The sequence below is a fragment of the Mobula birostris genome, chromosome 21 (genome assembly GCF_030028105.1).
Source record: "Mobula birostris isolate sMobBir1 chromosome 21, sMobBir1.hap1, whole genome shotgun sequence".
Lineage (NCBI taxonomy): Eukaryota > Metazoa > Chordata > Chondrichthyes > Myliobatiformes > Myliobatidae > Mobula > Mobula birostris.
In genome coordinates, this window is record NC_092390.1 from 40,703,552 (window position 1) to 40,726,580 (window position 23,029).

Below are 23,029 nucleotides of genomic sequence, written 5' to 3' on the forward strand. Positions count from 1 at the left end.
ACCATGCTGGGTTTGGCCTACTTTATCATGTGCCACGAAGTACCCTGACACCACATCCTTAATAATGGACTCTAACATCCTGCCAGCCACTGAATTCAGGCTAAATAGCCTATAATTCCCTGTCTTTGGTCTCCCTCTCTTCTTAAAGACTGGAGTGACATTTGTGATTTTTCAGCACTGCGGGTCCATTCCAGAATCTCGTAATTCTTGAAAGATCATTACTAATACCTCCACAACCTCTTCAGCTATCTCTTTCAGAACCCTGGGGTGTACACCATCTAGTCCAGTTGATTTACCTACCTTCAAACTTTTCCACTACCAAAGGATCTTCTCTTTAGTAATAGCATCTGCACTCACTTCTGCCCCCCCAACACTCGCAAATTGAAGACTGACACAAAATATTTATTTAAGTTCATCTTCCTTTTCTTTGTTTCCCCATTACTACCTCTGCATTGTCATTTTCCAATAGGAGTGGTTTAGCTACGTCTTCTTATTGGTAGAGATTGTTGATAGACACAGAGCATTGTGCAGTCCTGGTCATTAGCCGTGCATTTGGCTGGACATCGGCACCTGAAGATTTGTCCACACATCTTGACCACTTGAGAAAGTTCACTGAAGTTGCCTCATCATCAGGGATTTATCCACTTGTATTGTCTCCCACAAGTGTCTCCAGATAATTTAATTGAGGGTATCCAAGTGCTCTGTGACATTGTTCCTCTCGGTACTCCTAGGATGGCAGTGTAGGCTTGAAAATCTCGGAATGTGCTGCCTTTGCACAAAAATATGGCAGATCTGAATGTTCTGTAAAAAAGTTGCCTTCACCTCTTATAGTCAATATCCACCTCCCTTTAAGAGGTATAGTCTGTGTTTCAGCTAATAAGGCTAGCCTCATCACTCATTTTGGCTCCAGGCAAAGAAGTGTAGATGAAGAACAGTAAAATTAGTGCTTGCGGCAGAAGGTAATAATCACCTTATCTCTCAGGTAAGGGACCACAAGTTAATCACATACCATGATCCTTGTACCCGTTTTCAGGAACTCCTGAGTTTACTCTTTATTAATCAAAATAATTTCAATTACCATTTTTATTTTCCAATCTCAATGAAATATGAACATGGAAGACACTGCCTATTAGATTATTTTAAAGCAAGCCAATTAAGTGAGCCACTCAAATACTTATACATTGCCTACCTTGAAAAGCACCAACAGATTCAATTGAAAGTACTCTCCGGCCTATGGCAGAGAGATTACGGCAAATAATATCTGACGATAAACATTTCAGTTTTTCCTCACATTTGCTGAGGATACTCTGTGAACACAAATAAATGGACAACAATGTTAAAAAGTTCTTAATAGAGAATATTTTGAAAATATTTTGCTGGTAGTGATTGAAAAATGTAGTAGGTTAGCACACTCTTATAACCAACAGTCCCTGATTTTGGCAGTCAGTTAAAAAAAACAAAGTCAGAATCATCTGTCCTTTGTAACAGTCCAATGTAAAACTAATTTAGACAATCTGGATTGTGCAATCTGAATAAGGCCCTATAAAAGCTGATCATACCAAGAGAACAAATGGGCTAGATTCCACAATTAATCCTGCCTATTCCGAATGGAAATGCAATCAAGTTCTGTATTTCAGTGGTGTAAAACACTGATATGAACCAAAATCCAGACAGCATAATGAATATGTCGGATAGATGAGCTAAGGGCATCACAGACAGGCACATGGATGTACGCTATCAGAAATATTAAAGAAGCATGACTTAAAGTGGGACAACAGAACTGGAAGCTTCCTAGCTCCAGGGTTTTCAGAGGAAAACAGTGGGTGTTAATAAAATAAAGGCATGTAGTAATATTAGTTACAAAAACAATCACAGCTGTGAAAATAGACGATTTGTTACAAAGATCGTCAAGTAAGACCAAAGGCATTGAACTAAAGAACAAAAACATTCACAATTGTACTACTATATAAATCTTGGGAGGAACGAAATTTTCAAGGTAAAGTTTTGACAAATTTTAAAAAGTTCTGCTGATGATACGAAGATAGGTGGAGGGGCTGGTAGTGCTGAGGAAACAGAGAGACTGCAGAGAGACTTGGATAGATTGGAAGAATGGGCAAGGAAGTGGCAAATGAAATACAATGTTGGAAAGTGTATGGTTATGCACTTTGGCAGAAGAAATAAGCAGGTAGACTATTATTTAAATGGGGAGAGAATTCAAAGTTCCGAGATGCAACGGGACTTGGGAGTCCTCGTGCAGGATACCCTTAAGGTTAACATCCAGGTTGAGTCAGTGGTGAAGAAGGCGAATGCAATGCTGGCATTCATTTCTAGAGGAATAGAGTATAGGAGCAGGGATGTGATGTTGAGGCTCTATAAGGCGCTGGTGAGACCTCACTTGGAGGACTGTGGGCAGTTTTGGTCTCCTTATATAAGAAAGGATGTGCTGATGTTGGAGAGGGTACAGAGAAGATTCACTAGAATGATTCCGGGAATGAGAGGGTTAACATATGAGGAACGTTTGTCCGCTCTTGGGCTGTATTCCTTGGAGTTTAGAAGAATGAGGGGGGACCTCATAGAAACATTTAGAATGTTGAAAGGTATGGACAGAGTGGATGTGGCAAAGTTGTTTCCCATGATGGGGGAGTCTAGTACGAGAGGGCATGACTTAAGGATTGAAGGGCGCCCATTCAGAACAGAGATGCGAAGAAATTTTTTTAGCCAGTTGGTGGTGAATCTATGGAATTTGTTGCCACAGGCGGCAGTGGAGGCCAAGTCATTGGGTTTATTTAAGGCAGAGATTGATAGGTATCTGAGTAGCCAGGGCATCAAAGGTTATGGTGAGAAGGCGGGGGAGTGGGACTAAATGGGAGAATGGATCAGCTCATGATAAAATGGCGGAGCAGACTCGATGGGTTGAATGGCTGACTTCCGCTCCTTTGTCTTATGGTCTCATGTCAAATGCAGAGATACATGAGCTGTAGTACTAATAAAGAGGGATTTCAGTTAGCCTAACATTAACCAGGATACAGATGGGAGAAAGGAGATTTATAAAAAACTCTCAGGGCTGGGAAAGTCCTGAAACTCACTGCATGAGAGGATAAGAAATGTAGTATCTCTCAACAAATCTGTATCTGTACTTGGAGAACCATGACTTGTAGCGGCTAGTGATAGAAGGTGGGATTAGTTTGTACAGCACTTTTTTTTAAACTGGCATATACACACTGAGCCAAATGATATCATATTATATATTTTCCTACATTTTTACAATATAAAATGAGACCATTCAAGCCACTGACTTTAGAGACAGCTCTTAGCAATGTCATCCACCCTATTTCTCTACAACCTATTCTCCCTCATATGTCTATCAATTCTACTCTGATTCTCCTGTCATCCACCTGCATTACGGATAATTTGCTACAGCCAAATGACCAAGGCCAGCCCCATATGGAGACAGGGAGAACGTGCAAACTACACACACATACATCAGGACTGAGCTTGGACACCTGGGTCCGTGAAGCAACAGCACGATCTCCTGCATCATTTCTGTGGAGTTTTCACACTTCTATAGTTACAGGACTGGCAAAAAATAGCCAGAGTTTATCAATGAATTGATAATGATCTTCGAAAATTCCCTAGATTTTGAAATGATTCTGGTCGATTGGAAATTAGAGGGATATGGGCCAAATGCAGGAAACAGGGACAAGTCCATGAATACATGTTGGCTGACATTTCGAGATATTTTAATCTATTTATTTATTTGGTGATATGGCGTGGAATAGGACCTTCCAGCCCTTTGAGCCGTCCCACAAGCAATCCTCGATTTACTCTAGCCTAACCAGGGGGCAATTACAATGACCAATTAACCTATTAACTGGTACATCTTTGGACTATAGGAGAAAACCAGAGGAACCCCACACATTCCATGGCGAGGACATACAAACCACTGAACTCTGAAATCTGACGCCCTGAGCTGTAATAATATTGTGCTAACCACAATGTTACCATGGCACCCAAAGGGTTGTTGGATGGACGGATCTGTTTCTGAGCTGTGTTACTCTACGACCCTAAATGTAAAAATCTGCATTCAAAAAAAAAGGGTGATAAAAAGCAGGAAACTCTCGGCCGGTTAGCCTAACATCAGTGGTAACACATTTAGAAAATCATATTACAATTACATAGAGACAGGATTTATTACAATTCTTTGAGGATCTAACTAGCAGGGTGGATGAAGGAGATTCAATAGACAGTATGTTTGGAAAATCCAAAATTCGGATTTCCAATGAGATGCCATCTAAAAGAATTACTGCAAAGTAGCTCATGACATTGTAGGTGACATATTAAGATGAATATAAGTCCTGAAGTAGGGTCTTGGTCTGTCTATACATTTTAATAGATGCTGCCTGATCAGCTGAATTCCTCCAGCTTTTTGTGTGTGTTACTTTGGATTTCCAGCATCTGCAGACTTTCTTGCCTTTATATTAGAATGGATACTATGATGGCCAACTATGATCAGTGAGTTTTCTTTTTGGTTGCGAGTTGTTACTACTGGGGTTCTACAGGGATCAGTGCAGGAGGCATCACCTAATTAAACCGTATGTTAATGACCTTGACGAGCGAACTAGCCTAACTAAATTTGCTAGCAATGCTAAGATGGGTGGGAAAGCAAGTTGTGAGGAAAAACTGAGCATGTGGAAGGATAAAGGCAGATTAAGTAAGTAAGCAAATATTGTGTTGAGGATTTCTGCCCTTCTTTTCCTTCTTTCAGGTATGTATTCCCAGTCCATAATGTGTGGAAACACGAAGTTATTCGCTTTGGTGAAAAGGATAGAAAAGTTGAATATTATTTAAATTGGTAGAGTTCATGATGTAGCAGCAGAGATGTGGTTTTTGAAGAGGAGGCAAAGAATATCATGGACGGAACGAATATCTAATGAGGATGTCATGAACAGAGCAAACACAAAAAGAGAAATAATGTATGAGATCATGAAAAGGCAATGTAACTTCATTGGACATGTGATTAGGAAAGAGGAGTTAGTATGCACGGTAATTATGGGAAAAATTGAAGGGAAGAAAGCAAGAGGAAGACAAAGACAAATGTTGGTGGAGACAGCAGACAGAGAACTGGAAATTAATACCAATGAATTGATCCACGTGACCCAAAACAGGAGTAGCAGTCAAAGCTCAAACTGGGCATGGCATCTGATGATGATGATGAGAGCTCATGAACACTTCTGTACCAAGAGATCCAGATGTCTTCCACATGATTGGGGTAAATAAAAGAGCTGAGGCAAAGATCAGATCTGGTACAATCCTATTGAATAGTCAACTCCTGCTCTTATTTCTTACAATATTATTGCCATCTGCCTCACCAATGAAGGCATAGTAAGAATTTCTGGGCTACTAGGTTAAGGATAATGTTTATATCCCAGAAAACAAATGTTGTGAACGCAATACCGAATACCTGTAAATTTCTCAGCAGGTAGGCTTTGCAAACTGTTAAGCATGATGATGAATTGACAACCATTTCACGCACTCAGCCAACCAAAACTAATACACATTCTGCTTGTTGAAGGAATCCTCAAATAAATAAATCCTATCAGTTAACCTTTATGCTTTTAAAAAGATGAACTAACATGAATTATATCTTGTACCTCAATATCTGGCCTGTCTTCAGGTTTCTCCTGCTGCATTTGCTCAAGAAGGCTTTTTAATTCTTGGCTGAGATTTGGTTTTAATTCTGGCTCAATCACATACTCAGCAGCAGCAGCAAGTGTAGCTCCCAATGAATAGGCATGACCCTAAAATATTAAGGAAAAAAACATATATGGAATAGTGTTATAATATTAGTTGAATATTTTGGTACGGTAAAATGTATATATCATTTCCTGTGACTTTAATGTAACACTCATAACATTTCAGGTTGTACCAACAACAGAACTTAATGTTTCAGGTTAATATTACATTTATTGCTGAACAAAAAGCTTTATTCATGTACAGTACAGAAACAAAATAATGCAAAATTGAATAGCATTAGTTATGCAACAGCCTTATTACAGAAGCAGAAAAAATGTTTTTAAAATAAATGAGTAGAATTCATTTAATTATAAAATTATCCATGTAGCCAATCTAAAAATAAATGATAATAATATACTGTATCAATTATTGTACCTGGTAAGAATATTTAAGTAAAGTGTCACTTTTTAATCATCAACATTGTCGACTCGCTGCTTAGTGGAACAAAAACTTTGCAATGATGCACAAAAAAAATTATTCATAGACTTTATTAACATACAAATCACAAAATATCTACTTACTTCTAAGAGTGAGTTGGGAAGGGAAGATAAACTAAGGTTTGAAGTCACTCACCATCAGCATGTCTTTCTATGAATATAAATGACGTAACCTATTTGTTTTTTAAGGGAAACAAGCAAAGATACCTGGAATTATGCACACCTATCTTAGCTGCAATTCTGCCAGCAGGTGACAGGCATGTGATACTTGGGGTAGGGACAGATTTAAGAGGCACAAAATACAGGTCCACAATCCCTTATCTGAAATCCTTGGGGACAGTTGCATTTCGGAATTCAGAATTTTTCGGATTTCAGACCCCCCCCACCCCCGATACCAAAAAACACGTATGTTCAAGTCCCTTATTTACCGGGCTCAGTGTGGTGGAATTTAGGACCCGGCAGCGCACCAAACCTACGCATTTGAATCATCTCTAGATTACTTATAATACCTAATACACTGTAAATGCTATGTAAATAGTTGTTATACTGTATTGTTTAGGGAATAATGACAAGAAAAAAATTCATTTCCAACAAAAACATTCAATAAAACATAAAAATATACAGCTTCAAGCGAACCGAATTAAACGCATGGTAAATGACTTATTGGAATAAATGTAGAACGTCACTGTCACTGTCACTATAAGACTTCAGTAACTTGTCTTTCTGTTTGTTTAAATCATATACAGTGGTAGTTCCGACACTATTTTCTTCAGTAAGACGCCGCACAGACACACCACGATCGAACTTCTGCAATAACTCCACTTTCTGCATTATTGATAATGATAGATGCTTCCTTCTCTTTTTCTCATTGTTACCCATAGGGGTATCTGCAGCTCCTTTTGACATTTTCACAGAGAAATTAAACACAAAGTCAACAGTGAACACAAAATATCATTGAACAGCAAATGCACGAGTAACCAGTACGAGCGCTGAGCCATAACTGACGTCTGGCGGCCTCTGCTAGTGCTGCCACGTCACACCTGAGTGACGTCAGCTGTTGGCAAAAAAAACTTCAGTTTTCGAAGCTTTTTGGATTTCAGAATTTTGGATAAAGGAATGTGCACCTGTAAACCCAAAGTCAACTGCTGCTGGAAATCAGAAATAATAGAAAAATGCTAGAAATATTAGGAAGCCAGGCAGCATCTAAGAAGTAGCTATCAGGTCAAAGGGGATGTTTGCCCAAGGGGATGCTAATGGTTGTGTGTGTGTGTGTGTGTGTGTGTGTGTGTGTGTGTATGTGTGTGTGAGAGAGAGAGAGAGAGAGAGATGGAGAGATGGTCATGGGGATTATGTTGTAGAGCTCACCTGCATCAAAGGATATTGCCAGTTTCCACTGGCTGAAATGATGCTGAGATACATTTGCATTGTTCTTACACAGTTCTGCACCTGATATGCTTCTCAGTGACCAGGCTGAGAGCCCAAATAGTCCTTTTTCTATGGCCAGTGGTGAGAACATCAGAATTCTACACTTATTAATTGTGAGATGAAGGGTCAGGGGGATTGGGGTAGTGAAGTCATGGATTAAGTCCAGCAGTAATAGAACGGGAAAGAAGATGCAAGCACTGACAATGGAGGGCCCTCTGGTGATGGGGACTGGGACTTTGGTAATCAACTGTTTTGAGGGTCAGAGGCAAGATAGTAAATTGATGAATGCTCTGACAGATGGCATCCCAGTCTGCCTCCAAGTTGACCACAACCTTGTCATGGTTGGAGGCTTCTGTACCTCAATGACTCAGAGAGCTATGTTGGTGAGTCAGGACTTTATGATTTGACTCTTGGTCACTCAAACCAAACAGGTCAAAGGGTAGAAGCCAGACTAAGAGTGGTCCACCAGTCCTCCAGGTTTGGGGGTTCAGCTCAGGGCTAACAACCCTGACTGGTAAAACAAAATCATTATGGAAACAACAATGAAGAATCCTTCTACGTCTGAGTGTGACTGTATTCCTGAGTCTCCACCCAGGACTTGCATGACTGACAGTTGGACAGTAGTGAAAACTGACAGGAAACTACTGACATGATGAAGGAAGTCCTGAATACCACTAGAGGTGGAGGACCTTCATTGCTGCCCTAAACACCAATGACATAATGGGCAGTAAGTAAGACACTCCAGTCTGGTACGGTGTCAAGATGACCCTAACGTTGAGAAAGTGGCCAATGACAGTATTGTATGGGGAATGGCCTTGTCTTATGTGTCTCTGCTGCCAGGTGACTTACACTCAGACAATACTACGGAGAAATACTTGTTATCACTTCTCACTCGAGAACATAAACAAGTTTCAGCTGCAGAATACCATCATGCAATTGAATATCCAAGAAGTCAATGGAGCTCCTACTGAACTAATACATCCAAGTCTACCACAGGAATTTGATTCTGTGGATTGAAATGTGTGATTGAAACAGAATCATTCAGTAAGGGACTGAAGGAAATACTGAAGTCAGTCAAGGAAATAGATGTTAGCATTCTTACATTCAAAGAGACAAATTCCTCAAAAATATGTTCCTGTGTAACCTGGGAGGAAGTTATAGTAGTTAAATATTATTTCTTATGCCATCAATCCAGAGGAAATCATTTGCTATTGACCATGAACATTGCTCCCTCAAGCTCAATGGTCCAACACGTCTGCCACATGCAGTCTGACTTAACCAGTTGCATCTTTAGTCTGGATGAATGATTCTTTTGGAACCTTATTATTTTGTTTGTAATTTTGTTATGCATGTATGTACGAAATAACATTCCCAGGCTTAGTGCAACCTGCAGGTCAGAATAGAAAGGAACTGGTTCTTTGGTGAAATGCAGGTAACAAGAAAGCAGCTTTTTTTTGTGTGATTCAATTTCAATGAAAAACAAAAGCATAATAGAAAGGTGGACATAACATCTGTTGCATCAAATCTATCTTTCCTGCTGTATCCATTTTGTGTCAGATGTGCAAATGCACAAATACACAGAGCAATGCACAGTAATGGTAGAACAAGCAAAGAACTTTGATACTGTAATACAGAACCCAAAACGGCACAAACAAGAGAAAATCTGCAGATGCTGGAAATCCGAGCAACACACACAAAATACTGGAGGAACTCAGCAAGCTAGGTAGCATCTGTGGAAACAAGTACAGTCGACGTTTCGAGCTGAAATCTGTCGGCAGGGCCCAAAATGGCACTGCTGGATTTCCCAGAGGCGGGTCTTCAAATTATCTGCATCAGTTTAATGCACTCAAGCCTTACATTTCAAAGCTTCTTTGAGGTCTTTTTCATATAACAGTGACAGCATAGGAGGCAGCCATTTGACCAACCGAATTCATTATTGCTCTTATATGAGAGACCAGTTAAAACCACTCTGCCACATGTCCTCTACAGTCCTATGTTTCCTTGCAGTTATAACTGAATGATTCCACTTCCATTCCAGCAGTGAATTCCTGACACCAACCAGTGGACGATGTATCTCAGAACAGAAAAATTAACTTTGCTTCTCTTTCCACAGTTGTTGCCTGACCTGCTGAGTGTTTCTGCATATTCTGTTTGCATTTCAGACTTCCAGCATTTGTAGCTTCTTTAACTTTCATTTGCTATGTTAAGAACTGAAGAAGTTTGGTTTCATTTGCCAAATACCTTCATTCTATGTCCCCAATCTTGAGAAAACTATACAATAGGAATATCTACTCTCTCAAAATAAGCTTAAAGTGAACAGTTTCTCTTGATATGAATTGAATTGGTTTGACTTTATTACTTACACCCTTCATGTACAGGAGGAGTAAAAATCTTTACGTCTCTGTCTAAATGTGCAATGTGCAATTTATAATAGATAGTATGTACAACAGTCATATAACATAGAAATACAATTGTATCAGCATGAATTAATCAGTCTGATGGCCTGGTGGAAGAAGCTGTCCCGGAGCCTGTTGGTCCTGGCTTTTATGCTGTAGTACCATTTCCCAGATGGTAGCAGCTGGAGCAGTTTGTGGTTGGGGCGACCTGGGTCGCCAATGATCCTTTGGGCCCTTTTTATACACCTGTCTTGTAAATGTCCTGAATAGTGGGAAGTTCACATCTACAGATGCGCTGGTCTGTCCGCACCACTCTCTGCAGGGTCCCGCGATTGAGGGAAGTACAGTTCCCATACCAGGCAGTGACGCAGCCAGTCAGAATGCTCTCAATTGTGCCCCTGTAGAAAGTTCTTAAGATTAAGTACCTCATGATTAGAAGTATCTTCATCAGGTCTTGCAATCTCTCCTCCTGCTGAATTAACTCAATGAAGGAGGAGAAGCAGTGAAAGCCTGGTGAAAGACCTCTACTTACACTTAAAGTTATGTTTAGAACGTAGAGCATATCCATCTGTTCTCCTGTAAAAAACATGTTACATTTTGACACACAGGAAAACAGCACTTGTAGGTGCCATGTATCTACTAAACTCTTCTCAGGCTTCCAGCCGGGCACAGGTATGAATTATAACCGATGTTTCGATGACAAACCCTGCCATCCTCACCCCTGATGAAGATGGCAGGGCTTGTCATTGAAACGTTGGTTATACGTAATCAATACCTGTATCCGGCTTGGAACCCCAGGAAGAGTTTATTCATCATATATGCCGGGAAAGCACTAGATCCTTTATTGGGCCATGTATCTGTTTACTGTCTGTCTGTACTTTGTCTGTGTTGCCTGTCCTCACTCTGGGCTAAGGGAATTTGTCACGTGGGGTTGGGTAGTGGCTAGCGGGCAGCACGCAGCGTGGGTGGTAGTTAAAATAAAGCAAGTATAGTCACCTGTTCACCTGCTTGGTGGCATGGGGCGGGGTGAGTAGGGAGCGTTATTTTTCGTTGACTACTCATTCCTGTTTAATTTGATACAATCGTTCTGCTTGGTTAATCTACATAAATTACAGAAGAGTCCAATGATTTTGTTGTTGGTTTGCAGTAAAGAATTAAATGTACTTTTCTGACTTGGAATTCAGTTGGTTGGAAACGTGTCAGACAGTGCAATACTCCCTCACTTAGCCTCTCAGTGAGTTTAGTTTGTTTTCAAGTCGTCCCTACAGCACAATCAGTGGAACTGAGTTCTGTCAGTCATCTGAAACGCACGTCTCCCAAGTATTAATGCAGGGCTGTCAAAACTTGGTGATAAAAAATCGTTTTGTTTGTACAGCCACTGGCTCCGATTCTATTCTCAGAGTAATTCAAATACCTCTACAGTAATATAACAGTGCAATGTCTGACTCATGAACCCTTGAGCTCTACCTCACTTTTAAAATAAATATTATTTCTGTCTTTTGCACGATTTTTAATCTATTCAACATATGTATACTGTAATTGACTTACCTGTTTATTATTATTATTATTTCTTCTATATTCTGTATTACATTGAACTGCTGCTGCTAAGTTAACAAATTTCACGACACATGCTGGTGATAATAAACCTGATTCTGATTCGGCGATCTGATAGTAGTTAATAAAAACTTGCAACCTGCAAACTTTTAGTGACAGTGACTGATAAGGTGCGAATAATTAAACTGCTGGAGGAACACAGAGGGTTAAACAGCATCTGAGGAGGCAAAGCGATGGTCGACAGTTGAGTTTGAGAGGCTGCTTCAACCAAGTTGCCAGCACCTGCAATCGCTTGTGTCTCCAGTGGGTGATATATCCATTAACAGAACTGGTTTAGAGATTACCATGCTCATTATTTGTTATGATACGTGACCAAACTTGCTTGAAATTCAATGACTAAGCAAAATTACAAGTTCCAACATGCAAAGGCCAAAAGACAAAACGATTAACAAAAGTACATTATATTCCTCTGTTGCTAAAGTCATCTGTTGCTAAGGTATTGATTATTTTTGTTTGCATCAAGAGATTAGGACAGCACTTTATGACAAGAAGGAGAGAATTCCAAAACCTGTCAGTGTTAACAACCATGTAATGGAACTGGTCTTAACTTAAATGAATATTGCCAATGAAATAAGTATTCAGGGAAAAGACTTCACAGAATCAAAGAAATTCTGAAGGAGCACTTTTACCCAAGAAGTCCATGCCAGGTCTAAATAAAACAATCTTATCAGTTACATTCCCAGCCTCTTTCCATATTGCACTTCAAATTATGTCCTGGAACACGAGTTTTTTTTTGAAGGCAGACTGATTGATACTGACCTTATCGTCTCGACAGTTAGTAAATTCCAGGTCATAAATACTCTGACCCAAAATGCTGTTTATCACTTTCCTTTTGTGTCTTTTGCCCAAGACTGTAAAACTGTCCCTAGGGAAATGTATTTATCCTATTCATTCTATCCTAGTCTTGATCTTTAACAGCCATCAAATTTCCCTTCCAAACTTTTTACTCTAACTTGTCCGGTCTACCTTTGTCATTGAAGTTTTTTATTCTCTGGTCCATTCTAAGAAAACTTTCTCACGACTTAAAACCCTTACCTAAATCATGGGCACTGCTTTCCAGTTGCACCTTAATCAGTGTTAACCAATGCTAAGGGCAGGTCGAACACAACCTCTCTGCTTTTGCTCCCCATGCCTCCGTGTATGAAATCCTGGATCCCATGCATTTTTCTGGTTACTCTTTCAATACACCTTTAACAAAAGATATATCAAGGACTTGTGTCTGTACAGATCCATGTCCTTGCTGGGCACACTTTCCATTTCATGCAAAGTGACACGGGCAGCCAATTCATAATTAACCCATTTCACTCTTATTGCATAAATCAAATTAATCATACTTGACTTGTTGTCACTGCTAATAATGTCACGATGCTTTATTAGTGGTCTTAAAATTGGTGTAATTGTAAAACACAGAAAATCTAGGGATAATGCCAGCAGATTATTGAATCCATGAACAGAAATAGGTCCAATATTGCCAGCACTTGAGGGACTGAATTATAGGGAGAGGTTGAGTGGGGTAGGGCCTTGGAGCATAGGAGACAGATGGGTTATTTACGGAGGTGTAGAAAATTATAAGAGGTAAAGATAGGGTGAATGCAGTCAGTCTTTTGTTCTCGGGGTAGGGGAGATCAAGAACTAGAAGACTTAGGTTTACGGTGAGAAGGCAAGGTTCAATAGGAACATTCGAGGTAACTTTTTTTTTCCATACAGAGTGCAGTATAGTACATTCATGGAATGAGCTGCCAGAGGAAGTGTTTGAGGTATTGTAGGTACAAGAGCATTTAAAAGGCACTTGGACAAGTCCGTGGACCCCAGGTTGGGAGCCCCTGGTTTAGAGGGATAGATATCGAACATGAAGCAAAAGGAACTAGTTTAGAAGAACATTCTGTTTGGTATGAACAAGTTGGCCCATTTCTATGCTGTCTGTATTCATATCTCCAACCTGAGAGTGTTGGACATTGATGATATAAAATAGCACAAGTCCACGTCATTGCTTCATTGCAAGATCAACGGCAGGAGAGCTGTGAGGCCTTGGTAGTTGTGCAAACTTGGTCCTCATGCCCCGGTGTCGTCTGTTACAGTCTAGCAGGGGATGAGGCACCGGAGATGGTGTGGGAGAGAACAGAGATGTGCCAAGCACGCTGGAAATATCAGCCATGCTGGGGTGGGGTACAGGTTCCCAGAATCTGTACAGGGTTGGAGGTTGGAAGCCTTTCAGTGTATGGTCCCTAGAAGACAAGCTGGATTGCCTGTGGCTGACCCAGCACAGGACAAGCTAATTTACCTTGGTCTGCTGAACCAGCGTGAGATGAGGAACTGCTGCATACTTGTGTTGTAGAAACGTGGCTCCAGGACAACATCCCATATATCATCAATCTTCAGGCCATTCCGCTCAGGGACTTATGGTAATATTATAGTTTGTTGCTGTATGTGCTATTGTAACTATACGTGCTTGTGCAGTGTGTGACTGTATGTACTGTGTTTTGCACCTTGGTCCCAGAGGTAAACTGTTTGTTTAGCTGATGCTGGTGTATGGTTGAATGATAATTAAACTTGAACTTCTTCCCCCATTACCCCCTCTCAGCTCACTGCACATCCAATACCCCCCTTACCTCCAACTTCACCTCCGCTCCTTCTTAACATCCTACCCCCACAGGCAGTAGACTTCGCCCTTAAACTCCCAGTGAGCTCTCCCCCAAACACACACACACACACACACACACACACACACAGAGGATAATGAAGAGGTCATTCAATGTCCTTCATTACCCCCATTTAGCCTGAATCTATTAAGAACAGGAGAGAGGGCAGCCAATTACGAGGGAGCCTCTCAAGTGCAGTGCATCACCAGGGTGGAAGACGGGGACCTCATCCAGAGAGGGAGATGTGTAATTGAGGCTGAAAACAATTTCAGAGCCCATGAAATGTTCCAGATATGCTCATTAACAACATTTCTGCTAAAGACCTGAGTGCTCATCAGTCCACAATAAGATAAATAGTCTACAAATGTTGGAAATTCAGTACTATTGCTACTCTCCCTATGAGTGGGTGTCCCTGCAAAGATCACACCAAGAGTACAATATGCAATGCTGAAGGAGGTGCAAAAGAACCCAAGGGTAACAGCAAAAGAACTGCAGAATTCTCTAGAACTTACTAAGGTCTCTGCTCATGTGACCACAATAAGAAAAACACTGATCAAGAATGGTATTTATGGAAGGACACCACGGAGGAAACCACTGCTCCTCAAAAAAAAACATTGCTGCATATCTCAAGTTTGCAAAAGACCACCTGGATGTTCCACAACACTTCTGTGGACAGATGAGACAAAAGTTGAACTTTTTGGCAGAAATGCACACCACTATGTTTGGAGGAAAAACTCCTGGCAGACTGGCGGAATTTTCTAGAGTACTTATTATGTTCAAATGTTGTGTTTCAATGGAGTACCAAGCAAAGGATTGCAAGGCCATGGTACACACTACTGAGTGTGTCAACAAAAAGTTAAATTAAGAGCAGGGAGGTTATGCTGCAACTGTACAGGGTACTGGTGAGGCCACATCTGGAGTACTGTGTGCAGTTCTAGTCTCCTTACTTGAGGAAGGATATACTGGCCTTGGAGGCGGTGCAGAAGAGTTTCACCAGGTTAATTCCAGAGATGAGGGGGGTTAGACTATGAACAGAGATTGAGTTGCCCGAGATGGTACTCACTGGAGTTCAGAAGGATGAAAGGAGATCTTATAGAAACATAAAATTATGACAGGGATAGATAAGAGGCAGGAAAGTTGTTTCCACTGGTAGCTGAGACTAGCACTATGGGTCATAGCCTCAAGATCTGGGGGAGCGGATTTAGGACAGAGATGAGGAGGAACTGTTTTACCCAAAGAGTGGTGAATTTGTGGAATTCTCTGCCCAATGAAGCAGTGGAGGCTACCTCCGTAAATATATTTAAGACAAGGTTGGATAGATTTTTGCATAGTAGGGGAATGAAGGGTTATGGGGAAAAGGCAGGTAGGTGGAGATGAGTCCATGGCCAGATCAGCCACGATCATATTGAATGGTGGAGCAGGTTCGATGGGCCAGATGGCTGACTCCTGCTCCTATTTCTTATGTTCTTATTCCTCCTTGGTATATTCTAAAATAAAATGAAAGTCTGTAAGACAAAATAATGTTAGCTTAGAGTGGGGTTGTTTTGAGAAAGTACTCGAGAACCAGTCCACAGCAATGTTTTGAGAAAGTCAAGGAAGTACAAGTCTCCAGCCATAATAGTGGAATGGGGTGAAAAATATGTTTGTCTGGGCTGAAGATCGTAGAGAGAAGGGAGTGCAGCTGCTACCACCAAACGATTGAAAAGTACTAGTAAAAGGGGTTTTGAAGGGAATAGGAAGGGGCACTTCCTTTCTGCAGTGGGGAAGTGTGCTTTGTTGTAGGCTGGATCACAGCTGGTGCTGAGATAGGGAACAGTATATCGAGAAAGTCAGAGAATGTTGAGTTAGAGTTAGACTTAGAGAGAGGGAGAAAGAGAGATAAAACAGGCTGACTTTTTACCTCTACTCACCTGCCTATCACCTCCCCCTGGGTTCCTTTCTCCTTCCCTTTCTCCTATGGACCACTCTCCTCTCCTATCAGATATTTTCTTCTCCAGCCCTTGACCTTTCCTACCCACCTGGCTTCACCTTTCACCTTCCAAGCAACTGCTTCCCCTTCCCCCTTCCTTCTCAGTCCTGAAGGAGGTTCTCAGCCCAAAACATCGACAGTTTAGTCATTGCTATAGATGTGCCTGACCTGCTGAGTTCCACCAGCATCTTGAGGGTGTTACGTATAAGATTGTTGGATCTGTGGCCCCCTGCCTATCTGTTCGCTCAGTGAATGATAATGAGTGCAACAGTGACCAGTACATATCAGCACTTCATTCAGGGCCAGCACCTTGGGCTACAACTGGTTCTAGCACACCCACAGCAGAGCGCAGTGGGGGTCCAGCTGAGCATCTGTCAGACGTAGCTGATTCTTCATGCACAGAGATATGCAGGAAATGGCACAAAGGCAAATCCTCCTCTAAAATATGTCCAGCCAGCACCTACCCGAAAGGACATCTCAAGCAAAAAAATAAAGGCGTATGTTATATTGGATGATCAGAGCAATGTGTCATTGGCAAAGTCAGCATCCTTTGACACATTCAGTATCCAAGGTTCTGTCTCCTCGTGCACTCCAAACACATGCTCTGAGGCATTTGAAGTTGCCAGAAGAGCCAGATTTGTTGTGCAGTCAATAGGAAGGGAGGTCTGCTTACCCTTGCCAACCTTCATGAGTGCAAACATATTCCCAACAGCAGGGATGAAACCCCAATCCCTGAAGCTGCATGCAGTCATGCACATCTTACAGACGTAGCTGACAACATTCCTCGACTTGACTCTTCTGCTGAGATTCTCCTGTTGCTTGGCAGAGACACCATCCATGCACATGAGGTACATGAACAGCACAGTGGTCGGCAAAATGCAGCTTATGCCCAACAACTGGACCTGGGTTGGGTCATCATGGGTGAAATCGGCATTGATGTCCCACTGTCAGCACATTCAACATTAATGTCCTGGAGAACGGGCACCCAAATCATTTCATGCCCTGTGAGAGAGGAATCTGTATGAAAGTGAAAATTGTGGGTAAGCAAATCAAACAACCAGATCCATCAAGCTGGTCCTCTGTCACTTGGAAGATGATTATAAGCTGGCGTCTTCCATCGAAGATGAGGCCTTCCTTCAAATTATAAAGAGTAAGCAAACACAGTCTTTGCAGTGTTTGCATATTTGTAAGCAACCTTTCAGCACAGAGCAAGAGAATTGGGAAAAGTTTAGAATCTTTGTTGTTCAAAGGCAGGTATGCGCAGGGGAAGTATAGTGTATCACAAAGCAGGAAAATCACCCAATCCAAAGTTACCTTCGTGAACTCTGTCCCCTTTCTGACTCTGAGGGGCTATTAGAAAACTGGAGAACATATTAAGGGGACACAACTCACTTCAGATGTACTTCACCCAGTTGTCATCCTGGGTGAGCACTGTGTCACCAATCTGCTCATCAGACACGATCATGAACAAGTATGCCATCAAGGCCAACATTTGCGAAGTGAGAATGGTTAAAGACTGTGTAGTAAGACTGTTTTCAACAGCAGTCTCTGAGACTATCCTTCTTTTGCCAAAGACAGAATGAAATGATCATTTGACTTTTAGTTTCAGTAAATAAGTTTGACATCATCAGATGAGGAGTTTTCTGCCTCTACAGGTGTGATTTTTTTATATACAAACATCACTTCCGATTTGTAAGCAGTTTTTACGTAATTTCTCGTGCAGGTTAATTCAGATTTTGACTTGAAGCGTGCATGGTAGAAAGACATCCATTTCCATCTACTCTTTATCTGCCCTTGAAATACCAATTATCTGTTCACAAAGCTTTTTCATTAAAAACCCTGAAGAAAGCGTCTGGCCCAGATGATTTTTGAGAAGGTGCCTAGTTTTGTACACAATGAACCTTGAGGGCAATAGAACATGTGAATCTGCCTTTGTTTGTGCAGTCTATGAGGAGAGACCCTTGCTTCCCCACTCCCATCACAAGAATGGAACAGGAGGGAAGGGTGGGGGAAGAGAAAGGTAATTAAAATGAAAATGAAGAGCATGGTTTATTGTTTTGCCTATATACCACAGCACAACCTCAGAGACTGCACATCAAGTAGCGAACAATTAGGATCAAATGAATGTGTGCTGTGGGAAGGAATACCAGATATCCAGGCTCAATCTGATGTCAGGTGTAGGCAACTAGAGGCCTTGAGGAGGCTTGCTGGAAAGTGGGTCCGTACAGCAGTACTGGCTGCAGAACTCAGATGAGAACTGTAACCAGTATAAATTCATGACAATGGTGATGTGGATGTCATGTCCTCCCTCATAAATGTGGAGATAAGGAATGTGCTGGAGTTCAACTCCACACTCTCACAGAAGATCGCCCAGGGTCAAACGAATATGCACTCCAATCTGCATGTTCACAATTTTTTTTATTGGAGCAATTCATGAGCAGCTCTCAGTTCTACAGAAGCAAAGAGATGTATGTATATGTCATCAACGAGATGTTCTCCTGGCTAGGACCATTGCTGAAGATCTTATTGGAGAACCTTTGCACTTAGAAAAAGTCCAGAGATCTTTCCCCTGAAAATTTCCACTTCTGCATTCTGTCCCATGTCCCTAGGTTCCCATCTGAGTGAGCAGTGACATCCAATCTAATGCAACAGAACAGCCACATCTGGCAACGGCGGTTTAAAGAAATTATCAAAAATGGAGTAGATTTCAACATTCTCAAACAATGTGAGAATGTTTGGCTGAAAGACATAGACTAAAATTACACCAGAACTAAACAATATAGAATTTTGGCCAGAATCTAGGAGTCAGGGATTTGTTGGTGCAGTATGGCCACTGAAATGAGTATTAAATAAATTACTCAGCACTTAAACTCTGCGAAAAGCATTCTTTACTCTTTTAACTGTAATCTCAGCACTTTGGAAGATGTCTGAGTAGTCTGTACTCAGTAACAGCATTCCATTATCTTGTACGTAGCCTTTTCACGGTGCCGAAACAGGGAATTACTGGATATCATAATATTAGATTAGATTAGATTATGAAGACACGCATTCCTCTTTTATTGTCATTTAGTAATGCAAGCATTAAGAAATGATACAATATTTCCTCCGGTGTGATATCACAAAACACAGGACAGACCAAGACTGAAAAACTAACAAAAACCACATAATTATAACATATAGTTACAACAGTGCAACAATACCATAACTTGATGAAGAAGTCCATGAGCACAGTAAAAGTTCAAAGTCTCTCAAATGTCCCACATCTCACGCGGATGGGAGAAGAAAGAAAAACTCTCCCTGCCATGCCCGACCACAATCCATCTCTGAGTCATCCGAAAACTTCGAGCCTGCGAATCAGCTCTCCGACACCGAGTACTGAGCGCCATCTCTGTCCAAACGATTCGACCTCAATCTTGGTCGCCAACAGCAGGCAAAGCCGGGGATTTTGAGACCTACCCTCTGAAAGATTCCCGACCACGCAGTAAAGACAGCAGCAAATGAGTGTTTCAGAAATTTCTCCAGATGTTCCTCTGTGCTTTCACATCCTTCTCCATCAAATCAGAATTGTTCACGGCCCCTATTTAACGGATACGATATCATTTTTCACCGGAGGGCTGCGCACGCATGGTGCGCTGCTTTCTCTCCTCCCACCACAAATATGATTCAAGACTTATTGTAGATGTGCCTGGTTCAATTTTGTGGTTGGACCCAACTTCTGGAAATTATCAGTAGAACCATTTACTCCAAATTAAATGGATCTTTGGTCCAAAAAGAAGTGTTCTGCAATCTATTTTTGAAGCAGGTTAATATAAAATTTAATGACCAACAGTGGTGTTATAGGTTGTGCCTTTCCATCCAAACATGTTTATAAAATTGCTGCTGTAATGCATAGTTATTTGAATGAACACAATTCGGCATTCAACAGAAAGCAAAACCCCAACAATAAAGCAGCAATGACAGGAGTGAATGTGGATCCAGGTAGCATAAAGAAGGAAATGGAACATAGACTGTTATAAAGTAAGAGTATAGATGACTGGGCTGGAACTAACTGTCATGTCACATAACAATGACTGCTAGAATATGTCATTTACTCATTTACACCTGCTTCAGAAAACTGTACTAAGGTTTAAGTCCTTTCTTCTGTTTCTTTCACTAATCAAACCAACCAATAAATTCTAGATTGAAAACATTGTTATTAGAGAAAAACATTAACAGATTTGTAACAAAGTTTCAAAATTACACTAACTTTAAAAGTTTCATGAATTTATTTCAGTGCACTCCTTTCTATCAAACTTCACAAGTTGCACCTAATGTGGTCTGTAACATGTGCCCTTATCACTTCCTCAGTGTGCCTTGAAAAATTAAGAATTGCACTCCTTGTACATAGTTAGAGTCTAGAAAACTTGTTGCTGGGCTTAAAAAATATATGCTAAAATCGCAATATGAAAATCAAATGGAAAAAAGTGTTGCAAATTCTCAATTGCTCCTTTGCTTGGATTCATCAATGCAGGCATTCTTTTCCCCATGCCGTTTTTCCATGAGGTGCTGAAAAACATCGCTTACAGTTGATTTATTCTCTTCTGTAGTAATACTTTCCAGTTTGCTACGTTTGTGATTGATATCTAGTCAGTGTTCCAGATTGTTACCAAATCCATTTTGGAGATATAATCAAGAAATATTCAGCGATTGATCCAAATTTGACAGATTTCTTTTTCTTAATGAAAAACTATAACAATAAAAATACTCCATGAACCACAATCATCCTGACACAATGGAACAAGCATCTTATTTACTTGGTAAAGTTATATTCATAAAAAACATTAGTCCTCATCTCAATAGTTCTTTCAAAATTACATGCTCAGTAGACTCTGTCATCTGTATTGATTTGTTCTTTCTTCTTCTTCTAAAGGCAAGCATTGTATTTGCACATTACATCATTTTAATCTATGCAGCAATAACCAATGCCAAGTTCACCCACTTACTTGTACTAGGTGCCAACAATAGCCCCTCAAAGGCAGTTATGAATCTTCAATATTCATTGTTGCCAATGGCACCATGTTTAAGGCTGGTGCTGGGCTGTGTCAGTCACATCTGTTAGTTACTGTTGATATTGAAAAGTGCCACTGAGAACCCAGTGTCAAAGAATCTCAGACCAGAAGCCACAATTCTTTCTGTGCCGAGAACGATTTTCCTTCTGCTTTTCAAAGTGCTTTATATCTCATCATGTGTCATGTAAGAAAAAGAACAGTAACCCAGTTCAACATCTGAAACAGCGACCAACACAAGGAACAATGAACTTAAATATTGCTGTGAAAAAAACAATCATGTTAATCATTCAAACTCACTGTATAACGAGTGGATCCTTTGTCAGCATCAATACAAATGGCATTGAAATATCTTATGCATGTGGTGATGTGTTCCACAGAAATACGCAAGAAGAGCCAAGAACATAGACAATATATAATGAAAAATAACATTGTGTACACTTTCTTGTAATAAGTAACCTGCAGATATTTTGTTGAACTATTCATGCATGAAAAAAAAACTATGGGATATTTTTCTTCATTTGTCTAGTCAGGTGGGGAACCAATAACTGGAAATTCTAACACAACCATATGGATATGCTGAATGACAGCAGCTGTGAGATACCCATGCCCATCTCCATCCGAGGTCCAAAGCCTTTGATGCGACTGACTAAGGACTGGAATTCCCAGGAATATAAATGTGCTGCAGTATACTTCTTTCAGAACATTAGTTCAGGGCATGCTGCGGCCATAATAGCAGACAGTTTTGAAGCCCTGGCATGCTGGCATATGGAATCAGGACTAATATTGAATTATTGCTGAATGGATTGGATCTGGTAATCTAGATGATAATAATGCAGAAAACAAAATCAGGAATGTGTAGTTTTAATATGAGATGGGTCTTTGTTTACAGCCTGGGACTCAGGAAATCCTAGAATTACAAAGGATCTCAACAGACAGTATCAATGGATTAGGCTGAAGGATGCACATTGTGATAAAACCACAGAAGTGTTTTTTTTTAAAAAAGAACATCCTCCTTTTCTAGTAGGTGAGACAATTTGCCACTGTAGTGTGCAGACCATGCTGCCTAAGTGCCCAATACTTCATGGGGCAAATTGTTCAAAGTTCCCCAGTGAAAGGAGGATTACAAGGAGGGATTATACTGCATGTGCAGCATTGCAAGCAGCAACTGCAAGTAAGAAGCAACAGATCCACAGAAAAAAGTAGAAAAGTTTTGTCTTTTTGATAAAAAAATTCCTTGCAAATCAGGAAATATAAAGAACGTTTCTGTAGACCTCACATAAATCTGTGGGTCTCCCAAGAGAGTATTGGATCCCTTTTCTTCCCTATTGTTTCATAAATACCCTTTTACAGAACATCGGTCTTCTTCTGTGCTTATTTCACTGATGCCATGGTTGTGTGTGAGTCAGACCTGACGTATTGAAAATATAGTTGTGTTGGTAGAGTGCAATAATCCTAGCAATTACATTTCTTTTTGTTAAGGACTATGAGATACTGCAAACACAGTGGAGCAATTTTACAACTCCTCAACCAACTCATTACAAATAGCTTCTGTTGAAATGTGATTGTGTATCAGGTAGTAGAAAAGAACATTTTAAACGTTGGTCTTTATAACCTTGCAGGCATTGTTTGTTTTTCAAATCCTCTGCGCGCTCCTGGATTTCTGCAAAACCATTCATCAACAGAGGAAACACCTGTGCTTCCATTCCTT

General features: G+C 40.6%; 1 protein-coding gene across 5 annotated transcripts in view; it reads right to left on the reverse strand.

Annotated features, from left to right (window-relative positions):
- The window catches only part of LOC140185752 (kinase non-catalytic C-lobe domain-containing protein 1), a 150,377-nt gene that overhangs the window by 90,985 nt on the left and 36,363 nt on the right, over nt 1-23,029 (reverse strand). For 3 of the 5 annotated variants that reach the window (XM_072239368.1, XM_072239367.1, XM_072239371.1), the window contains exons 4-5: nt 5,652-5,798; nt 1,190-1,307 (exon numbers count right to left, since the gene is read on the reverse strand). In XM_072239368.1, the coding sequence (XP_072095469.1) occupies nt 1,190-1,307; nt 5,652-5,798 (265 nt within the window). Of the gene's footprint in view, nt 1-1,189; nt 1,308-5,651; nt 5,799-11,599; nt 11,835-21,255; nt 21,335-23,029 lie in introns of those variants that run through there. The other 2 variants (XM_072239370.1, XM_072239369.1) reach the window with 2 other exon arrangements.